The 19,650-nt window shown below is 41.0% G+C and overlaps 1 protein-coding gene across 1 annotated transcript; it reads left to right on the plus strand.

Annotated features, from left to right (window-relative positions):
• Positions 1–5,933: 5,933 nt before the first annotated feature.
• SRSF3 (serine and arginine rich splicing factor 3) lies at positions 5,934–10,723 on the plus strand. Its single transcript, XM_053457518.1, has 5 exons — positions 5,934–6,175; positions 6,328–6,462; positions 8,612–8,650; positions 9,557–9,643; positions 9,855–10,723. The coding sequence occupies exons 1-5, from the start codon at positions 5,970–5,972 to the stop codon at positions 9,880–9,882; spliced, it is 495 nt and encodes a 164-aa protein (XP_053313493.1). The 5' UTR covers positions 5,934–5,969; the 3' UTR covers positions 9,883–10,723.
• Positions 10,724–19,650: the final 8,927 nt, after the last annotated feature.

The following is a 19,650-nucleotide window of genomic DNA, read 5'->3' on the forward strand; positions in this document are numbered from 1 at the left end:
TGCTTGTGTGTCTGTGTATACTAGTGTGGTGACTGTACATGTGCGTCTGGGTATACTAGTGTGGTGACTGTGCTTGTGTGTCTGGGTATACTAGTATGGTGACCGTGCTTGTGTGTCTGGGTATACTAGTGTGGTGACTGTGCGTGTGTGTGTGTGTCTGGGTATACTAGTGTGGTGACTGTTCGTGTGTGTCTGGATACATTACCATGTGTGCAACTTACAGTGAGTGTGTGGTTATGCTGGTGTGAATCTCTGGATGAGTGTATTAGTATCAGTTCCTGTGTGCGTTAATATGGGTGCCACATAATGGTTGTGGGCATGGTTTGGTGGCTGTGGTTTTGGTCTGGGGGTCTGCATTTTGTTCCTGAATCAAGGCAGCACAGTGTCTTGGGCTGGCCCTGGCCTGCCCCCGCTATGCATTTGAGCAGTTACAGGAGACAAGTGGAGTTTGAATGATACCTTTATTGGCTAACTGAGTAAATATAGATTGCAAGCTTTCAAGACCTCTCAGGTCCCTTCATCAGGCATGTTATACAACAATGTGAAAAACCTCTCTTTAAATATCAGTCAAATAGCATGGTTACAATTGGGAAGCAGATAACATCAAAATGTCTAAGACAAGGTTCTTTGATCAGTCAATAGTGTTAAAATCAGAGGTGGATTGGAGTCATAAAAGGAGGTGTCAGGAGGTATTCACAACTCTAATGGGGTTCAGGTTGTGTATATGTCTGGTTTGTTTCTACAAAGTGATAATGGGATACAAATTCCCTATCCCGGTTGAGGCCAGCATTTAAAGAGTTAAATTTAAGTATTAATTTAACCTCCCATATTTTTCTCTCCCTCTGAGTTTTGAACAGTCCCATTAACCCCTTCAATCCCTGGGGTTTTTGGTTTGCAACTGCGCGATCGCACGATCTGGGAGTTTACAGTGTAACAGCTTACCGGCTTTCATGCCGGAAGCTGTTACAGGCGACAGAAAGCCGGCAAAGCCGGCTTCTGCTGTCAGTGGGGAGTCCAGGCTGTCAAACGACAGCCTGGTCTCCCGTGCAGCGTCAGGGATGTGTCCCTGACACTGCACGAAGGGCTGGACGTACCGGGACGTCCATAGGGGTTACTTAGTGGGCGTTTTTTGGACGTCCCGGTACGTCTATAGGGGAACGAAGGGGTTAATACAGCCAGTCTGATGTCACTGATGCTATATCAATTTTGGCAAAAATGTTCTCCCACTGGTGTCTCTGCTCTCTTGTTGTTGATGTTGAATCTGTGTGAATTAAACCTTTTATGCAATGGCTGGCCTGTTTCACCCACATAGAGGGCTGTTGGACACTTTGCACACATAATAAGGTAAACCACATTAGAAGATTTGCAGGAGAAAGCACCATTGATCTTATGGAGTGTATTAGAATTTGGTATAGGGACCAAGTCCACAGTGTGGATGTGTGTGCATGTTTTACACCTTCCTTGTAGGCAGGGGAAAGTGCCCATTTTTGTGGACTTGTTCAGGGCACTCCTGGTTAATTGTTGTTTAAGATTGGGGGGCTGTCTGAAGGTATCATTCAAACTCCACTTGTCTCCTGTAATTCTACGGCTAACACGGTACCAACTCTCATCTTTGAGCAGTTAGTAATTTTTCTTCTATGTACTCCTTGTGAGCAGAACAGCTTTCTTGTTAGTTTTTTTTTTTTATAGTGTGCAATTTTTATATTCAGTGAAAGTCTAAATCTAGGACTGGATAATTAATTTTATTATTCATTATTTCATATCCCCCCCCTTCACTAGCTAGTTACAAAAAAATAATATTTCACAAAGCTATAAAAAGCATTCATAAAGGATAAATCTATAAAATTTAGGAGTCCAATAAACCAAAATTCAGCAGTATTGATACACCAAAACTTGGAAAGGTTTTTATAAACTTATGAGAGACAAAAAGCTACGTGAATATTCATTAACATTTGCGCTGCTCTCTTTTTAATGCACATGGTCCTGACATACTAGAAGGTGCACTGTGATCCTGTGATGGTAAAAAAGCTGTCTATTACCCTCTAGATAATCAGTTGTATTATTATTTACAGAAAAGAGATTCATACAAAAGCCCATAAAGAATGATCCACTCAGGTTCTTATAGAGACACTCCAGCAATAACACATTCCAAATCAATGGAGGGGAGGGTGTGATTCTTGTTCTCTTCCCCTCCCCCAGCTTTTTGGCTTGCAGTGGATGCGTTCAGCTCAGGGATAGGCGAAGTGTCCATACAAGGTCACCAGTGTCTGTGGCAAGGTTTGTGAAGGTCCATAGAACATTATGAAATCGTCCACCACAGACCCCAGTAATTGTCCACCATGAGCAATGTTAGTTGAACTCCTGGTTCAGCTGGGAAAGTCTTTGTCATACGGGGGGCTGGAGTGGCCCTCTAAATATCCTTTTTTAAAATAAATAAATATATTCTGTAAACAGGTGCTCCAAAGTGGTAAAACCAGGTCCCCACTCTTCTTCTGGGGCTGCACTCTGTGAAGTGACAACCAACTGCTTCCTTCCTTCCTTCCTTCCTTCCTTCCTTCCCTCAAACCAAAGGAGGGCCCCAAAAGAGAGGACCCACTGAAGTCTTCAATGAGAGGTGGCAACCAAAAGCCACAGCCCACCTTTCACACTAAAAACAGAGTCTTAAAAGATCAGACTCCACTGCATCATTTTTCAGTGACAAGCCAAAATCTGTACAAAAAAAATAAATTAAAAATACACATAAAATATGAAAGCGTCCAAGTAAAACAAGCAAATATGGGCCCCAGCCAATGTCGGGTGTCCAAAAAAATCTCCTCCATCCACTAGCCATAGGCTAGGGCATTGTAAGTGAAGGATAAAAAGAAAAATAGTTGAATTGATGGGTCCAAGGTGTATCATGTGACAGGGCTTTCACCAGCCGAGCATGTGTAGTGATAAAAGACCAATGTACTCAGCCCCCTGGCTTCTAAAACTATTCGACCAAAAGGAACCGAGCGTCCCCATCCCAGCTTATTTTAGCTAAAAGGCTAACTATCAAGCCTCTGACTTAAAATAAAAAAGTGCTCCAAGTAGCAGGGCCACAATGGAAACCAGGTTCCCAATGCTCTTCTTCTGCAGCTCCCTGCAAAGTCAAATGACTTTCTTCTAAGGTCCCCCAGAAGAGGTTTGGTGGCCAAAAAGGCACAGTCTAAGTCCTTATTACTGAAGATAGCCTGGTGGCTACTTCACTTTGTCTTCTGCTAGTCCTTCCCTATTTAAATCTGAGCAGTGCATTCAGTAATTGCGTCCCCCACCCCGACGCCCTCTTCCCTGCGGCATTATCTCCCACAAACCCAGCACCATTGAAACAATTCTAAGTAAACATTTTTCCTATACAGCGGGAACGCCTTAAACTAATCAGCCAATACAAAAAAAAAACTACCGAACGCGCTTCACATGACAGACGTTCCATTACGTGGGCGTGGCGACTAGTTTAACCCGTTTCATCGGCGCAGCGATTGGTTCATTTTGGGGCACGCAGGCAGTGGTTTTTACGAGGCGTGGCTTTCGAAGGAATAGAGAGCCATTTTGTGCCTGAAGACTGAAGGGGGAGGACGCAGAGAGGAAGCATAGAGGAGCACACGATCATCGAAGCCTGCGTCCCTATTGATATCGGTAATTAATCGCTCGTGTTATTTGTATAAGCTCAGCGTGTCCTGCTCTTATCGATGCGTTTGTGCTAGTCCGTGTCCGGTCGTGATTTTATCTACCTGCGTGTCTCGGTGTAACAAAGGAGGCACCGCCATTTTGTCCGTACAATTGTGAGCGGGAAAGCGCCTGTGTAATGGCCACTCGTATTTTTTTTTATACCGGCTCATGTTACGGTACCCCCCCCCCCGGGTCTTCATCGTCTTATTATCTATAATCTAATATGGAAGACTGCGGAATTAATTAAGCTAATCAGTGCAAATCACACGTCATATTAATACATCATATCGTGACGAGCGTTCTACCCTGATCGAGCGATCCAACGCGGTTTTTATTTTAGACTGCTGTTTTCATCCGGTTGCACGGATGGGCTCGACCGACCAATTTTTGCAAGTACTTGATGAATTCGGCTTTTGTTGCAGATCTATGAAGCATCCCAAGGCTGGTTACACATTGTAGGCCAGGAATGAAACAATGTCTCCACCATTCCGCAGCCTTTGTCTTTTTGGGGGCAGCGATTTACGGGGATACGTTACGTTGCTACCATAGATATTGCACTGAGCGACACTCTTGCATTTCTGTAGTTCTCTATGGTAAACATCTTGAACTAAGAAAAATACTTTATAAGTCAGATAACGTGAACAGGTTTTTCCCCTATATGGAGACCATACGGGGCCCAGAGTGCTTGACATATTTATCATCAAACTGGAGCTGTACTACTGCTAGTATTTGTTGCTTTATATAGCGCTATCGTATTCTGTAGAGCTGTACAATGGATAGACAGGGCATAAGTATATAATATAACAACTTGGCTTGCAGAAACAGGTGAGGAGGGTCCTGCTTAAACAATCTAGATGCTAAATGTATAAAACATGCATGCACCATTATGGGTGTAACATGCATTGTGAATTTCCTAAGTGTTTGCACTGTTTTTAAGCCTCATTTTTATTTTTTATTTTTTTTACTTAGCATCAATCATTTGTAGTTCTAATGCATAGTAATTGTTATCTGGGGCAAATGGATTCTTAAAATTGTCCTTTGCAGCCCCTCTATGAATGCATGTTAAGAGTACTGTGAATACTTTAATATGCGTTCATCAATGGGGGGGGGCTGGCTGCTTCAAGCTGTTGTGGTGCCTGCGCTAGGCCCACCGGTGCTGGAGTTGTCCCATAAGTATATTACACGCCGGGAGATATGTTCAGCCAAACACAACTCCCGTAAGCAAGAGGCCTAGGGGAAGGAGGAAATGTGTTGGCAAGAGACGCCATAACAATTTAAAGGGACCACCCATGCGGTTATATCCATACATACATTCAGTGCTTGGAAATATGTAATGTTTGAATGTGAAAGAATACACATACCATACATAGCTTTCCCACATGGGGGAAGGATGCACAAGTACACTTCCTGCTTCAGTAGAAGGGAGGGGTTAGAATTTCCTTAAGTAAAACGTTTGCATGCGTCTTTGGGTAGTAATATTCTGTGGGCCTTTACTTAAGCAGCCCGCAACTTTTGTTTTTTAAATGCGTGGGATCTGATGTGTTTTATTCTGTAAGTCGATGCAGGCATTACGTTTTTTTAATATAATTAGTAAATGTGATTTGTCTCATTTAATGCTTCCCCTGAATGCCTCTACTGAAACAGGAAGTGCAATCAAGAAGCATACTTCCTGCAGGTGTTCAATTGCATTTTTATTAAGGTCGCCAGGTGCAGCAGCCAATAGCATGAATGCTGGGAACACCTGATTTTATTTTTTTTTTTTTTTTTTTTTTTTCCCTATTGTATACATTAGGCGCACTGCTCGATGTGCAAAAAAAATTATGCACGAACACTTAAGACTTACTAACAGCAGAGGAGGTGTGAAATGAGACTAAAATCTAGTAACTAAAGTATCGAGGTCCATGCAGAATACAAACAAATGAGCATTCAATTTGTAAACGGGTCTGGCGTGTTCCAAATGTTTGCTCGGTTATTTGCCGCTCGTCCAGATACAAGGTGGGTGGGCTGAAAACCCCCCAATGAGTGTCCAATTGGCATCTCTTGATGTTCCGCTATGCATGTTATCAAGGAATAAAACGAACCACAATGCTTCTAAATCTACGGAACTCTAAGAATGGTAATTTGGGGAGAAAGTGGCGGGTTCAAATAAATGCTTATTTTTTTTCTCATGCTTTAAGGTTAGGGCACAGCTAAGTGTTTTGTTTTTTTTAATTGTTGACAGCTTCCTTGATATTCATAAGTGTTGTGAAGGCATAGTTGACATGTAACTTTTTCTTACAGCCATGCATCGTGACTCCTGTCCGTTAGACTGTAAAGTCTATGTTGGAAACCTTGGAAACAACGGCAACAAAACTGAATTAGAACGTGCTTTTGGTTATTATGGACCCCTGCGAAGTGTGTGGGTTGCTAGGAACCCCCCTGGCTTTGCGTTTGTCGAGTTTGAAGATCCCAGAGATGCAGCTGATGCGGTTAGGGAACTAGATGGAAGGTAACTTTAATTTATTGATTCCTTTAGGACATTCCCAAGATATTGCAAGAAAAAAATACTTTTTAATAAACATTTTACACAAAGGAGTCTATACCATTGTGTGTTTATCTCGGTCTCGATAGTCTCTTTATATTTACATGTTAAATTTGCAGGACGTTATGTGGGTGTCGAGTTCGTGTAGAATTATCTAATGGAGAGAAAAGGAGTAGAAATCGTGGACCTCCTCCATCATGGAACAGACGTCCCAGGGATGATTATCGAAGGAGAAGTCCAGCACCTAGGCGCAGGTATGATTCACTAGGCGCTAACAAGATAATTGTTTTAAATCATCCCTAATTGTCATAATATGCGTAAACTTGATAGGAGGCATTACATTGATATGTAAATCTAAAGTAGGCTTGATTTCACTTGAGAACAGCTTGTGCCTTTCTTTATCCCACACTGAAAGATGACTATTACCTTTGTTCTGGAGGGGGTTCTAGTTTTCACAGTACGAAGTCAACACTTTACCCCTGTTGGGGGTAAGTCATCTTTATTTAATCTCATCCTCGGTTTTTTCTTTTTTTACAGTTTGATTTTGATAATATCTTAAACCCTCATCAGAACAGCCTAGGTTAAGTGTAGTTTTTGTAAGCTGATTGCATTCCTAGTTTATCTGCTGCAGAGGTGGCAAAGGTGCCTGCACCCTAAAGCAAGATTTTTTTCTTTTGAGAACTAAGATCCACTCCATTTTGTCTTAGCGTGTCTTAGTACAATTTCAGTTTATATGTGTGCCTGGTTTAACACAATGTGACTTGATTGTATGACACATTGCACCAGTTTCTATTGACACATTTACCTCATTTGTGTAATTTAGACTTCTCATGTGTCGGTTGATGCTAGTCTTGACAGGTATACTTTAGATATACCATTGCATAGCTTTGTGTGTGTTGCACTTGGGGTTGGAATCTCTCACTACGCCGCTAACCCATAGCAAAGGTAGCACACACAAACTCTACCATCTTCTATGCATTCTGGCTAGTGAACGCTAGTGTACATTTTCCAGCCCCTTATTGTGTCTTCAGGTGCATCCACATTAGTTGCACAGTATTTATTCACGTAAAGAATCGGGCATTTTGCCCTGAGGGTAACGCTTCCCATATAGACTCTAAAGCTAAGATTTCATATGTATGAATAGGAAGCCTTTCTTGATTTCATAAAGTGTCTATTGTGCGCAATGACTCCATTCATTGTAGACCCTAAAAGAATTGTAGATAATAGATGGTTGTACTGATGGCTTGTTTTATTTTTATTTTATTTTTTTGTGTGTGCCTTTGGTCCATCTAATAAAAATGAAACCTGTTACAGAGTCACCATCATGTCTCTTCTCACCACCCTCTGGGTCTACATTAGCCAGTCAACTAGCCCTTTCAGCGTCATGTGACCAGCGCGCCCCATTCAGCTTGGCTGGTGTCGTATCACATGACCCAGGCATGGCCAGTCATCAGGTTGCACCGCCCTTTGGTTTCCGAGCATGCTGTCCACTCAGCCTTCCTCCTCTCCAACCTTAACCAAATCTCGGCAACAGCCCTCCTTCAGCGCCCACACATTCCCGGCCTATCCGCACGGCTGTTAACTTTGACAAAATGTCTTCACAACAACTGCAGCACCAGCCTTCGGCTAACCAAAAAAAAGCAGGAAAAATCCACAACATCCCCCTTCGCAAACCATCTAAATCCAACGCAACACCTGGCAAAACCTTTTCAACAAATTCTACTTGGCCATCTGTGCGGCATCCTCACCATTTCTAGCTTGTTGAAACCCCAAAAACTAGTAAGTTTTTTCCTGCTTATATAGTTTACTGCTGGTTTACAATGAGACTTAAGCAGCTTTATAAAGGTCAATTTTTCTTTCTTCTATAAACAATCAAAAGGCTGGCTGTGCATAAGAAAAAAGGTAACATAAGGATTTTTAAGGGTGATAGAAATCTTTTTGTTTGCATCCAGGGCCATACAAAAGAGCTGTACACATGCTGGGTTTTCATCTCTATATGTATCCTCTCTGATACAGAGGATATTATACATTTTGCCCTAAAAAATTCTGGTTAAAAGTTTTTTCTTAAATAAGGGTTTTTTTTCATTATCATGATGGCCTCCAGGCTTGCATGACTTAAAGATTTCTCAAAGCCAGTCTATATTCACGAGTGGTGTTGAGGTTTATGGCGGTAACTATCCACAGCTCTCAAGTGCCAACTGGGGGTCACTAGCCGAAGTGAATTCCTGCCTGTTGTCATCTTCAGTTTCTCTCCCAGTACTTCTAGGTGCTAGCGTTGCACCAGTCCGTATTTTACATAGGTACCAATTCCATGGGTCCCACAGTGAGCAGATGGCGGGTTTCCCTTGTAGTGTATTAGCTGCAAGGTTAAACTGCCTTTTTTTTTGTTTTTCTTTGTTCTAGATCTCCGAGGAGGAGGAGCTTTTCTCGTAGCCGTAGCAGGTAAGGCTGTTAGTTCTACCTTCTGTTTGTCTGTTCCTTCAGCCTAATATGAATAAGCATGGCTATTCCAGTTGTAAACCATAGTACACATTTTCCCTAAACATCAATTTGTGTAGTAGGATAGGAAATCCCAACCATCACTAGGCAAACCTGTAGCGACTAGATGTGAAATCTCAGAGCAGTGACTACCTACAGGTGCCTTTTATTACTACAGTATAGCCCTTGAAATTCCATTGATACGTGATAATTATTTTCCTGTGTGGGTTCCAATTCTTCTGTTATTGGTGTTGGAAAGTGGTACCTCTAAATCTTCCTCCTTCCCTTACTAAAACCTGAAAGCATTGGTTCTTAATAGCTCTCCAACAGCAAGTATGGTGTGATGATGGCATGCATATGATTTATTGCTGCTGCTACTCCCATTGATTAGAATGAGTTCTACTGAGCAGATCAAGAAGCATACCGTGGTGCCATATTTTAATGCTGTAAACTGTCCTGTAGTCCATGCAAAATATATTCTAATATGCATTTAACATGGAAATAGCACTAGATGACCCCCCAAAAATTGATGCTAACCATTTAGTTAGTGCTATACCTTGCAAGGGGAAGGTGAGAAGCATTCATGGGCACCTGCATTTTATTAAATGTAGGGCAAAAATGCTTTGGCCCACCCAGCAGGATTCTTGTATACTTGTTTTGTAAACACCCAGAAACCTTTTCCACCTCTGCATAAGGTTGAGATTTAGTGCATGAGTGCGACTACCACAGCATCTTAAGTAGCTTGTTATGACTCCATGGACAGACTACATACACATACTCACATTATATATATATATATTATATTTCCAGCTTAATTCTGTAGCTTGAAACTAATGTTGTAATGTTAATTATATTGGCATTTTTTTGCAGGTCTCTTTCTAGAGAGCGTAGGAGAGAAAGATCACTGTCTAGGGAGAGGAACCATAAGCCATCTCGGTCATTTTCTCGATCAAGAAGGTAATTATCAGATCTTAATTTTTGGTGTATGTACTGCACGTGTCCCTTAAATATGTAGTTTTCCATGACTATACTAAAATATGTCATAGGAATATCCATACCTACCTGTGTCCATTGGTGCAAATCCAAACTTTTAACACTCTATTACACCAGTTGTGTTAACTTTAATGTTTGCGTTCAGCAACTCACTTTTTTTTTTTCTCTTTTACAGTCGCTCAAGGTCAAATGAGAGGAAATAAGTCTTCCTTTGGAAGTGTACAGACCATGACATTGGAAAGATTTGTTTTTGAAATACCCTATGCTTTTTAAGACTTTTTTTTCTTTTTTTTTTAATACTATATATTTTTTTGTGTCGTAACTTGTGATGGAGTTATGTGATTCTGTAGAGGGTCTGGGCAGACAAGCTGCATAATAGTTAACTTGTTTCACCCCTGAGTAAAATAATGTTTAATGGCCAGAGCAATGGGGGGGACTTTGGGCTTCTTCCCCCTGACACTTAACATTTAAATTGTCCCAGCCAACTTAATGTTTAACATCTTGCGGTTAGTATTGGTTTGTGGGATTAGTTTGCCCCAATATCTTCCCTTTAATCTCCTTCAAAATAGGTCTGTACAACTATGCATGTTTTAGACCATTGCAGAATTTCAACTATAAAGCCGTTAGCCCTGCTCAATACTTTGTGATTTGTAGAAATCCCTTTTTATAAAGACAAGGTTTTAGTGCACCTTAAATTGCACCATATTCTTGTTTTGGAATTTTACAGTGCACAACTGAAATGTTTAAGTTGTAAATGTATTTTTTTTGTGTGTACAACCTTTTTAAACCTGTGACATCTATGATTTTGGGATTAAAGTTTGGTTAAAAAAAGAGTGCAATTTTCTGGTCAATATTGGTAGTTTATATTGAGCAATGTTATGTCTAATTTACCATAAAATGTGTACCCCCTTCCTTTATACATTTCTCCCATTCTATTGTGGATTGTCAGACATATATTTGCTAGCAACTTGTCACTGAGGCACAAACATGCATCCGTTGGATGTTTGTAGAATAAAAAGCATCCTCTGAAACTTTTCAAACTGATGTTGGCTTCTAGTGTTTTTAAGTTAATTTAACTGCTTGAATGCTATAGCAGTTTTTAGTTGTCTATCAGGCTCCCACCCCAGTATGCGCTGTGACCATTCCACTGCGAGTGATTTTTGTCATCTCGCAAGATGGTGGCATCCTTTAATGGAGTTGAAGAGTTCTTAGGAGGGTCTCTCTAGACCCTCCTGGGAATCTGGCTCCACTTGCAGGTTGAATACAGCCATGCAAGTGAATGGAGTCCAGCTTTCTAATCACAATGTGATTAGTAAAAGTAAATAATAAAAAAAGTGTAAGTTTCTCACAGATGTCAGCATCAGGGGAACCTTCAAGTTGCAAAAAAAAAATAAAGTTTTTATGAGCAAGTCCTCAAATTAGTGTTTTAGCTTAATACTGGCATGATAAATGCCCATGGAAGTCTACTCAAGAAGAACAATGGCATAGATTGAATTGGCCGGGTTCAACAATGTACCAATTAACACGGGGAAGGATGACCACACGTCTAAAAGTACACGTCCCAAATGTGGCCTTTCAGCCCCCTCCCCCTAAACCCATTTATGTGGGATATCGCTGAGATGTGTGACAGCGACTTATGCTGGGAGCTGTAAATTCATACATAAAGTAGGTGTGTGGGGAAAAATCCACACAAATACTACTGCAAACTTTGGGAAAAAATGCTGGTGGTAAAATGCGTGCATGCAAAGAGTTAAAAATACCAGCGTTTGAAATACCCTGGGGTGTCGAGTTCTCAAATATATAGTTTTATAGGGCACACTGAAATGGCCAAGCTCAGATGTACCAAATGTGGCCCTTTTGCCCCCAAACAGCCAGGCAAGCCCATTCATGTGGGGTATCACTGTACTCGGGAGATGTTGCTGGACACATTTGAAATACCCTGGGGTGTCTAGTCTTCAAAAATGATTTGATGGGGTAAATTCCATTGGCCGGCTTCAAAGATACCGGAAATATCACATGGGAGGGAAGAATTACCAGGTTTGGGAAAAAATCTGTTTTGAAATAGCAAAATGTTACTTGTACTTATTACCCCATAAAAAAGTGTGGTATTTCTAAACTCAGGATGAATAGTATAATTAGCAGTTTTTTTCATTAGCTTTTATAGATGAGTAAAAGTCAAGAATTTTTTTTTTTAAATCGTAAATTATACAATCAAAACAATGACATCTAAAAGATTTGTGTGGGTTCAGTAAATGGGAAAGAAAACTACAGCTAAACGCAAGCCATTGTCACAAAGGGGTTAACTGCTGATGCGAGTTATGTTGAGGCTATGGTTGATGCCTACCGTACGGCAAGTATCAATACTGCAGTGCGTAAAGTTTTGCAGGGTGGTTTGGAGAAGCTACATCATTCATTATTGATGCAAAGGACTGTAGTAGACATTTTTCCATTTTGATGTAATCATTTATTTTAGGTCTTAGTTTTTGAATTGAAAAGAAATTTAGACCAAACCTCTAGTTTGTGGACAACACAGAATTGTTTATAAATATTGATGACAGGCAATTTCTGAGTAGGGTTACTCATTTTTATCTTAATATTTGCCAGCTGGTACAAAGTGAGCCAGGCTAAGGTGTACAGGCGTCTCTCCAATCACCGTATGAACCTAAAGCTATGTACACATCACAGTGCAGCTTTGCCTCAGGGGAATTGGCATCATTGGTGCCAACAGCAAACTGAAGCAAAGGGTGCGGTGATATCTTGACTTTCTCTAAATGCGTGAGTGAATCCAAGAGACAGGTGGGACAGGAACAACCAATGCACCAACCTTCTCTACTTTGGAGCTTTCCATGCAATGGGGCATGCCAAAGCAGCAGTAAAATAAACATTTTTGATTGCTTTGCCAACTCATCGCTGTTGAAGGTGCTTCTCCATGGCAGGTGCTTACAGCCCTCTCGCGCCACCTTCAGCAGGACTGTAGTGCCCTTCTCTTACCAGTCTTGTGTCTTGTTATTTAAGATCAAGCTGTCCAGGGCAGCAGGACAAACCACTCACTTCACCTATGATACGGAGCACCACTGATGGCACATGAGTGGCCACCCAAATATTTGGAGGACAGTATCACTGTCATGGGGTGACAGGAGGGGTGGAAGCACGGTATGGTTAGAGATGTTTCCTACCCTGTACTGATGTTATGGATGAGCAGCTTACATCCACTTATATTTTGGCAGCTCTGAGGCTAGGTTTCCACTTGGGTTTTTGTCCTGCGTTTTTTTTTTTTGATGAAAAATGCCAGGAAAAACGCCAAGAAAACTGCCACTGCATTTACCTGCGTTTTTTTCGGGAGTTTTTTCTGGCGTTTTAGCCTTTCTGTGGAAATTGCTTTTTTGACCTTAGGCAGTTTTTTCCAGCCTTTACAAGTTAGAAGTTTCACCGAGCTAAAAGGAATTAGGATAAATGGCAAGTATCTGCCCCCTCCTGATGTCATTTTCTTGGTAGAGTTCTACTTAAACCCGCCCGGCGGACCCTTTTGTCTCTTTTCTATGGTTTGTAAGGCATGCTTTATTCCGAATGTCTGCTCCTCTAGGAAGATTGGCCCCAGATGATGGTGCAAATTGTTTGCTGTTGCTTTTGGCACGCAGGATCCAGTTGGGTATGTTTGTTTGTAATGGCATGTTTGTTCCAAATGGTGGAAAATTCAATATGAACCAGTCCAGGACTTTGTTTTGTGTGAAACTGTTTGTTTTCAGCCTATTTCTCGTAGGACACACAGATACTGGGTCCATCCTCTGCATTGTAACTGTGGAAGAAAACGCCATAAAAAACGCCAAGGCAAAAAACCCACATGGCTTTTTCATGGCGTTTTTTTCTCCCATAGACTTCTATTGGAGAAAAACGCCAAGATTTCCTTGCAAAAAACGCCAGAGTGTCAACATGCTGCGATTTTGAAAAACTGCCACAGAGCCCAAAAAAGCAGAAAAACGCCGAAGAGGACTGAAAAAACGCCGAACAGAAAAACGCCAAGTGGATATGGCATTGTGCGATTTCCTATTGAAGAACAGCTAACATCTGGCTGCAGATTTTTTTCACTAAAAAAACGCAGTGTGGCTGAATTGGCGTTTTATGGGCGTTTTTAGCAAAAAAAACAAAACAAGTGGAAACCTAGCCTTATGGAGGTTTTTAGCAAAAAAAAACAAGTGGAAACCTAGCCTTAGGAAGATGCTGGTGCGGTGGATTGGATCGCAGGTGAGTGGTGGTAATGGATGGAGGCAGCAAACATGGTAAAATCAGTTAGAGATGGGACCTTATGGGTTTGCGGCACATATGCTGCACCTGGGGGAAATGGGCAGCTATTCCAGCTGACGGGGAAGTGCTGTAAGATTGCCAGGCCCTTTCACCCCACTGTGAATGCAAACCACACCAGTGTCAGGAAGTAATTACCCACTGAAACTCCACACTGGAAGTGATGGAGCAAATTTTAGAGCAGCAATGTCCTTAATGTCCTCTGAGCAGAACATTGGGGTGTCCAGCCCATTGGGAAGACGTTACTGGCCGGGTGGTGGCAGTCCTGAAGCCATTCAAGGATGTGACTAAAATGTAAAGCCTTGTTTTTGCATTTTAGCAAAATTAGCAAAAATTTGGTAACTTGGCAATTTGTACAAATCTCAATGCAAAGTCTACTTTATATTTATATATTTATATAGTTAAAGTTTTTTTTATACTTTTTAACTTATTTGAATAATAAGATTGCAGCATTTTGGTATAACTCCCTTTAATCCCAAAGCTAAATACACAGACAATCATGGTATTTATGTGCTCAAGATATTGAACTCAACAGCAATGGCCAAAAATGTCTAATATAAACTCCTTAACGACCAGTGACATGCGTGGCACGTAATGTCATTAAACAGGCTTACAAAGCAATCTAAGATCACTTTCTTCACTTTAAACGGTTTTGATGTAATGCTTCGATTTTGAGGCATTCAGCAACACCGAGATAGGCAGCAAGGACCCCGTGTGGCCCCTCCCCTGGTCACTAGCATCTGCCATACCGTATGACGATTATAAAGAGCTTAGGAGGCGATTAACTAAACACCGAAAACCCACTCCAGGGCTCCAGAGAGCAGTCACAAGCGCCACTGTGAGAGATTTTTCCTCTCGCAAGATGTCTCCCCAGACCCTGCTGAGAAATTTGGGCTCCACCTGCAGGTTGAATAACCAGGTACTGCATTCAACCATGCAAGTCAATGGAGCCCAGCTTTACTACTCACAATGTAATTCGTAAAATATGAAAAAATAAAATAAAAGTGGTTAAATTGGTTAAATAAAAAAATAAAAATGTAACATTTAAAAATAATTATGCAGTGATGTCACCATCGGGAGAACCAACCATTTCCAACAAAGTATAAAAACAGCCAAAATATAAAAAATACAAGTTTATTTTTATGAGCAAGGGCTAAAGTTAGCACTGTATATTCCAAAAGCTCCTGACATGGAAATCATTAAAATACTAGCATTTTAAATACTCAAGGGGTGTCTACTATAAATAAAATGTATGGTTTGATCAGGTAAATTGAAGTGGCCGGTGTCACTCCTCCGGCTCCCGATGTCGCCGGGAGGAGGACCGGCCGCGGTTCACGAATGCCGGCCGCTCAGGACGGCGAGCGATCCTCTGCCTGCGGCACATGTGTTATTAGCGGGAGGAGGGTTGGCCGCGGGTCCCGGGAAACCATCTCCCCGGGCAGCGGACAACCCTCCGCCCGAGGTACACGACGATCTGGGGAATTGGTCCGTTCCCCGGATCGTCGTCCCAGGAAGGGGAGAACCAGCTCAGGGAACAGCAGTTCCCGGAGCTTAAGTTCTTACCTGTCCTCCGGACGTCGGTCTGCCTCTCTGGCACGCTGCGTGCTGCTGGTGAAGTGATGGACGGCCGGGGGGGCGTGGTTTTGGTTATTGTCGGGGAGGGGCATGTGAAGTGGCGCCGGATTTAAAAAGCCGGTTGTGCTTCTCACAGGCACCCTGTTGTGGTCCTTACAGTTATTGTATTGCTGCTCTTGCTGTCCCTTATTGTGTTTTGACCCTTGCTTGCCTGACATTCCTTTGCTCCATGTTTTGGTACCGTTGCCTGTGACTTCTGTTTACCGAACCGGCTCGTCTGACTACCCGCTTAGTGAATCTGACCCCTGGCTCGTCTGACTACCCGCTTAGTGAATCTGACCCCTGGCTCGTCTGACTACCTGTATCGTGTACCTGACCCCTGGCTCGTCTGACTACCTGCATCGTGTAACTGTTGGGAGGTATCTCACTGTTGGGATCATCTAAGTCCTGGACTACTGTTGCCGGGAGCTCCTCTCTCAGCAGCAGTAGCTTGGGCAGAAGAACTTCTGCGGTGAGGACCTCCCTCAGAGACCAGCATAATAGCAACAGCCGGGTTCAAAGATGTCAAAATGCGAAGAAAAAAAGCGCACCTCCCAAATGTGGCCTTTTAGCCCTCAACCAACCAGACAAACCCACACATCGGTGGTATCACTGTATTCAGATGTTGCTGAACACATATTGGGGTGTTGTCTGGCAGTTACATATACCAAGGGCTGTAAATTCACGCCTGATCACTGTTTTGAGCTACTGTAAATTCATACCTAAAGTGTACAATGTGTGTGAAAAAACACACAAAAAAATTACCACCACAAATTTTGACAAAGGCTGGTGGTAGTGTATGTAAAGAGTTAAAATGCCACCATTTGAAATACCTTCGGTGATTAGTTTTCAAAAACATATGGTTTGATATGGCTTCAAAGATGTCCTAAATAGGGCATGGGGCAGAAGGACCAGATGTCAAATTTCCAAGTTGAAAAATACACACTTCTCAAATGTGGCATTTTACTTCCCAAACAACCTGACAAACCCATGCATGGGTGGTATCAGTATACTCAGGAGATGTTGCTGAACAGAAATCGGGTTTTTGTTTGACAGTGACGTATACCAGGAAAAATTCATACCTGAAGTACAATGTGTAAGGGAACAAAACAACAACAAAGTCTAGTGGTAGAATTCATGAAGGAAAAAGGTTAAAATAGCAGCATTTTAAATACCTTGGGTTGTCTAGTTTTCAAAAATATATAAATTGATGGGTAAAATTGAATTGGCCAGCTTCAAAGATGGCCCAATTAGGACATGGGGCAGAAGGACCAGATGTCAAAACTTCAAGTTGAAAACATAAATTGTGCATGTCCTAAATGTGGCCTTTTAGTCCCCAAATAACCTGACTAATCCATGCGCTGTACTCAGGAGATGTCGATAAACACATATTGGGGCGTTGTTTAACAGTGCCATATACTACGAGCTGTAAATGTATACCTGAATTACAATTTGTGTGATCGAAAAACACAAAATAAATTACTAAAGGTGGTAGTAGAATAAGTGCATCGAAATGATTAAATAACAGCATTTTAAATACCTTGGGGTGTCTAGTTTTCAAAAATATATGGTTTGATGGGGTAAGTTGCATTGGCCTGCTTCAAAGATGTCCCAAATAGCAGATAGAGCAGAATGGCCACAAATATGGTTTTGAAATAGCAAAAACACTACTTAGCAAAAAAAACAACATAAAAACATTCTAAACTCAGGACAAACAGAATCTATTTTTTTGTAAGTTTTTGTATTAGCTTTTGTAGATGAGTAAAAGATTTTTCAAATAAATGAGAAAAAGTGCTTTTTTTAAAAAAAAAAATCAGCATATATATTTTTTTTATTTTATAGAAAATTAGATGATATGATCAAAATATGAAATGATTGTGTGAGTACACTAAATGAGAGAGAAGAAAATTACAGCTAAACACGAGCACCCCAAAAGTGTTAAAACAGCCTTGTTCACAAAGGTTAAAAAAAACCCAGCCTGGTCATTAAGGTGTTAATCAAGTCTGTCTTCTACCTTCAGTACCTCTTCCCACTCCTGTATCCAGGACTTCACATGTGCTGTACCACTTCTCCAGAATTCCCTTCCCCATTCTGTCAGACTTTCCCCCTCGAACATGACTTTCAAAAGCTCTCTGAAAACCCACCTTTCTCAAAAAGCATACAACCTTTCCAACTAACACTCAGCCAGCATCCTAATCAAGCATTCTAAATTACCAACAGCAGACAGTTTTTGTTTTTTGTTTAGTTTGCTTACAAACATATTTCAGAATTTTTGAAGTACACCTTTTTATCCTCTAGGGGGCAATATTGGTTTTTGTAGGTTTTCATTTAGTTGAGCTATCATTTGCATATTGTCTCTAGATGGCAGTAAAATGCCACTTGTTTTGATGTGAAGCAATGCATAATTTTAGTGGCATATTATGCTAATTACCATGCAAAGCTGAGACAGGATTTAATTAATTTTAATACTCATTCAGAAGTTTTTGTGGCGGTAGATAAATGGAACAGCATCCAAGCAGAAGTGGTAGAGGCTAACGAGGGAATTAAAACATGCATGGGATAGGCATAAAGCTACAGTGAAACTAAGACAAGACCAAGGACTGATTAATGCCTGAGTCATTACATTAGGGAAAACAGGTAGTCTAGATGGTATTGATCTGTGGTAGTGAATCCTGAACGCTGCAAGTATATTGTATCTACCGCCGCAGATACCGCGTGAGAAGAAAAGGGCGCTGCTGTCAAATCGTCAGGGGACGGTGATAACGCTTACCCTTATGCATTTGTGCTTAAATACATGTTGTTTGTGAGTGTGCTTTTTTGTAGCTTGTACCAAATACATTATTTTTCACTGTTTACACTTTTACACTATGGTGACTTTTTTATATATTTTTTTAGATTGGAATTTAATTAGAAACGGATGTGTCAAAAGAAACCCCAGCAATGGACTCTGTTGTTGTTTCTTTTGAAAGAAAACCACAAGTTTTGTACGGGAAGTATTTGTATAGGCTTATATTTTTTATATGTTGTAAGATAACTTCTTCAAATTTTTTTTTTGTTTTCTATGGAAGACCAGCACCATCTGCTTGCACACAGATGCTCAATACTGCCGCAGGATGTATAGGTGATAGGTAGAGCTAAACAATATTACTCTCCCAGCCTGGAGGTCAAAGGGGTGTCCAGCTACCCAGATCATTAGCAATCTATTGTAGAGTCTTGGTGGCTATTGTGGCCTTGGCTTCCCGCTGTCCACCAATTAGGACAACAGCTTTGGTGGTGACTCTCAGGGCACTGCCATGGCTCATGCCTTTTGTGAAGTCTAACATAATCACAACACTGTGGAGGGCATGGTCCAGGCTCCTGTTTTCAATCAGCTTAGCAATGCCCTAGCAGTGCCTAGTGTATCTTAAAGGAAGACCAAAGCCCTCACATCATTTTCATATAACAAAAGGAGATATGAACATTTTGAATATTATAAAAACTTTTACATATTGCATAATAGTTTTATATTTTGTTTTCCTTTGGACTGCTAAAAATATAAACTACAGTCACCTCTCTTCCTGGTGTAGGGTAAGATACTTTAACACAATAATATATCATAAACTTGCCAAGTTCGCAATGAATGAAGTGAGTCATTTGAGACTAATATGGTAAGACACTTTGGCTGGCTGTTTGAAGAAGGATTTAGCAACTCATTGCAACATTTTGCATTAAGGATCTAATTAAATTGAGCATAATAATTGAGTTTTGGATCTACTTTCTTCCAGTTCCTGCCTACCACATCCATTTTCTTATAAATAGAGCCGATTAATAGAGCCGAAATACAAATGAAACAATTATATATATATAGTGAAGAAAAAATTATCTGATTTTGTACGTTTGTCCACAGACAAAGTCATGATCAGTCAATAATTTTAATTATAGGTTTATTTGAACAATGAGAGACAGAAAAATCCAAAAAAATCCAGAATAACGCATTTCAAATAAGTTATAAACTGATTTGCATTTTACTCAGTGAAATAAGTATTGGACCCCTTTGCAAAACATGACTTAGTACTTGG

Source organism: Spea bombifrons, chromosome 2, assembly GCF_027358695.1.
Source record: "Spea bombifrons isolate aSpeBom1 chromosome 2, aSpeBom1.2.pri, whole genome shotgun sequence".
Taxonomy (NCBI): domain Eukaryota; kingdom Metazoa; phylum Chordata; class Amphibia; order Anura; family Pelobatidae; genus Spea; species Spea bombifrons.

What these genes read in the sequence shown, in the direction of transcription:
- SRSF3 (XM_053457518.1), top strand. Translation starts at nt 5,970, where the DNA reads ATGCATCGTGACTCCTGTCCGTTAGACTGTAAAGTCTATGTTGGAAAC. An exon ending in TTTTCTCGTAGCCGTAGCAG is followed by an intron (nt 8,651 to 9,556) that starts GTAAGGCTGTTA and finishes ATTTTTTTGCAG; the next exon opens with GTCTCTTTCTAGAGAGCGTA. An exon ending in TCATTTTCTCGATCAAGAAG is followed by an intron (nt 9,644 to 9,854) that starts GTAATTATCAGA and finishes TCTCTTTTACAG; the next exon opens with TCGCTCAAGGTCAAATGAGA.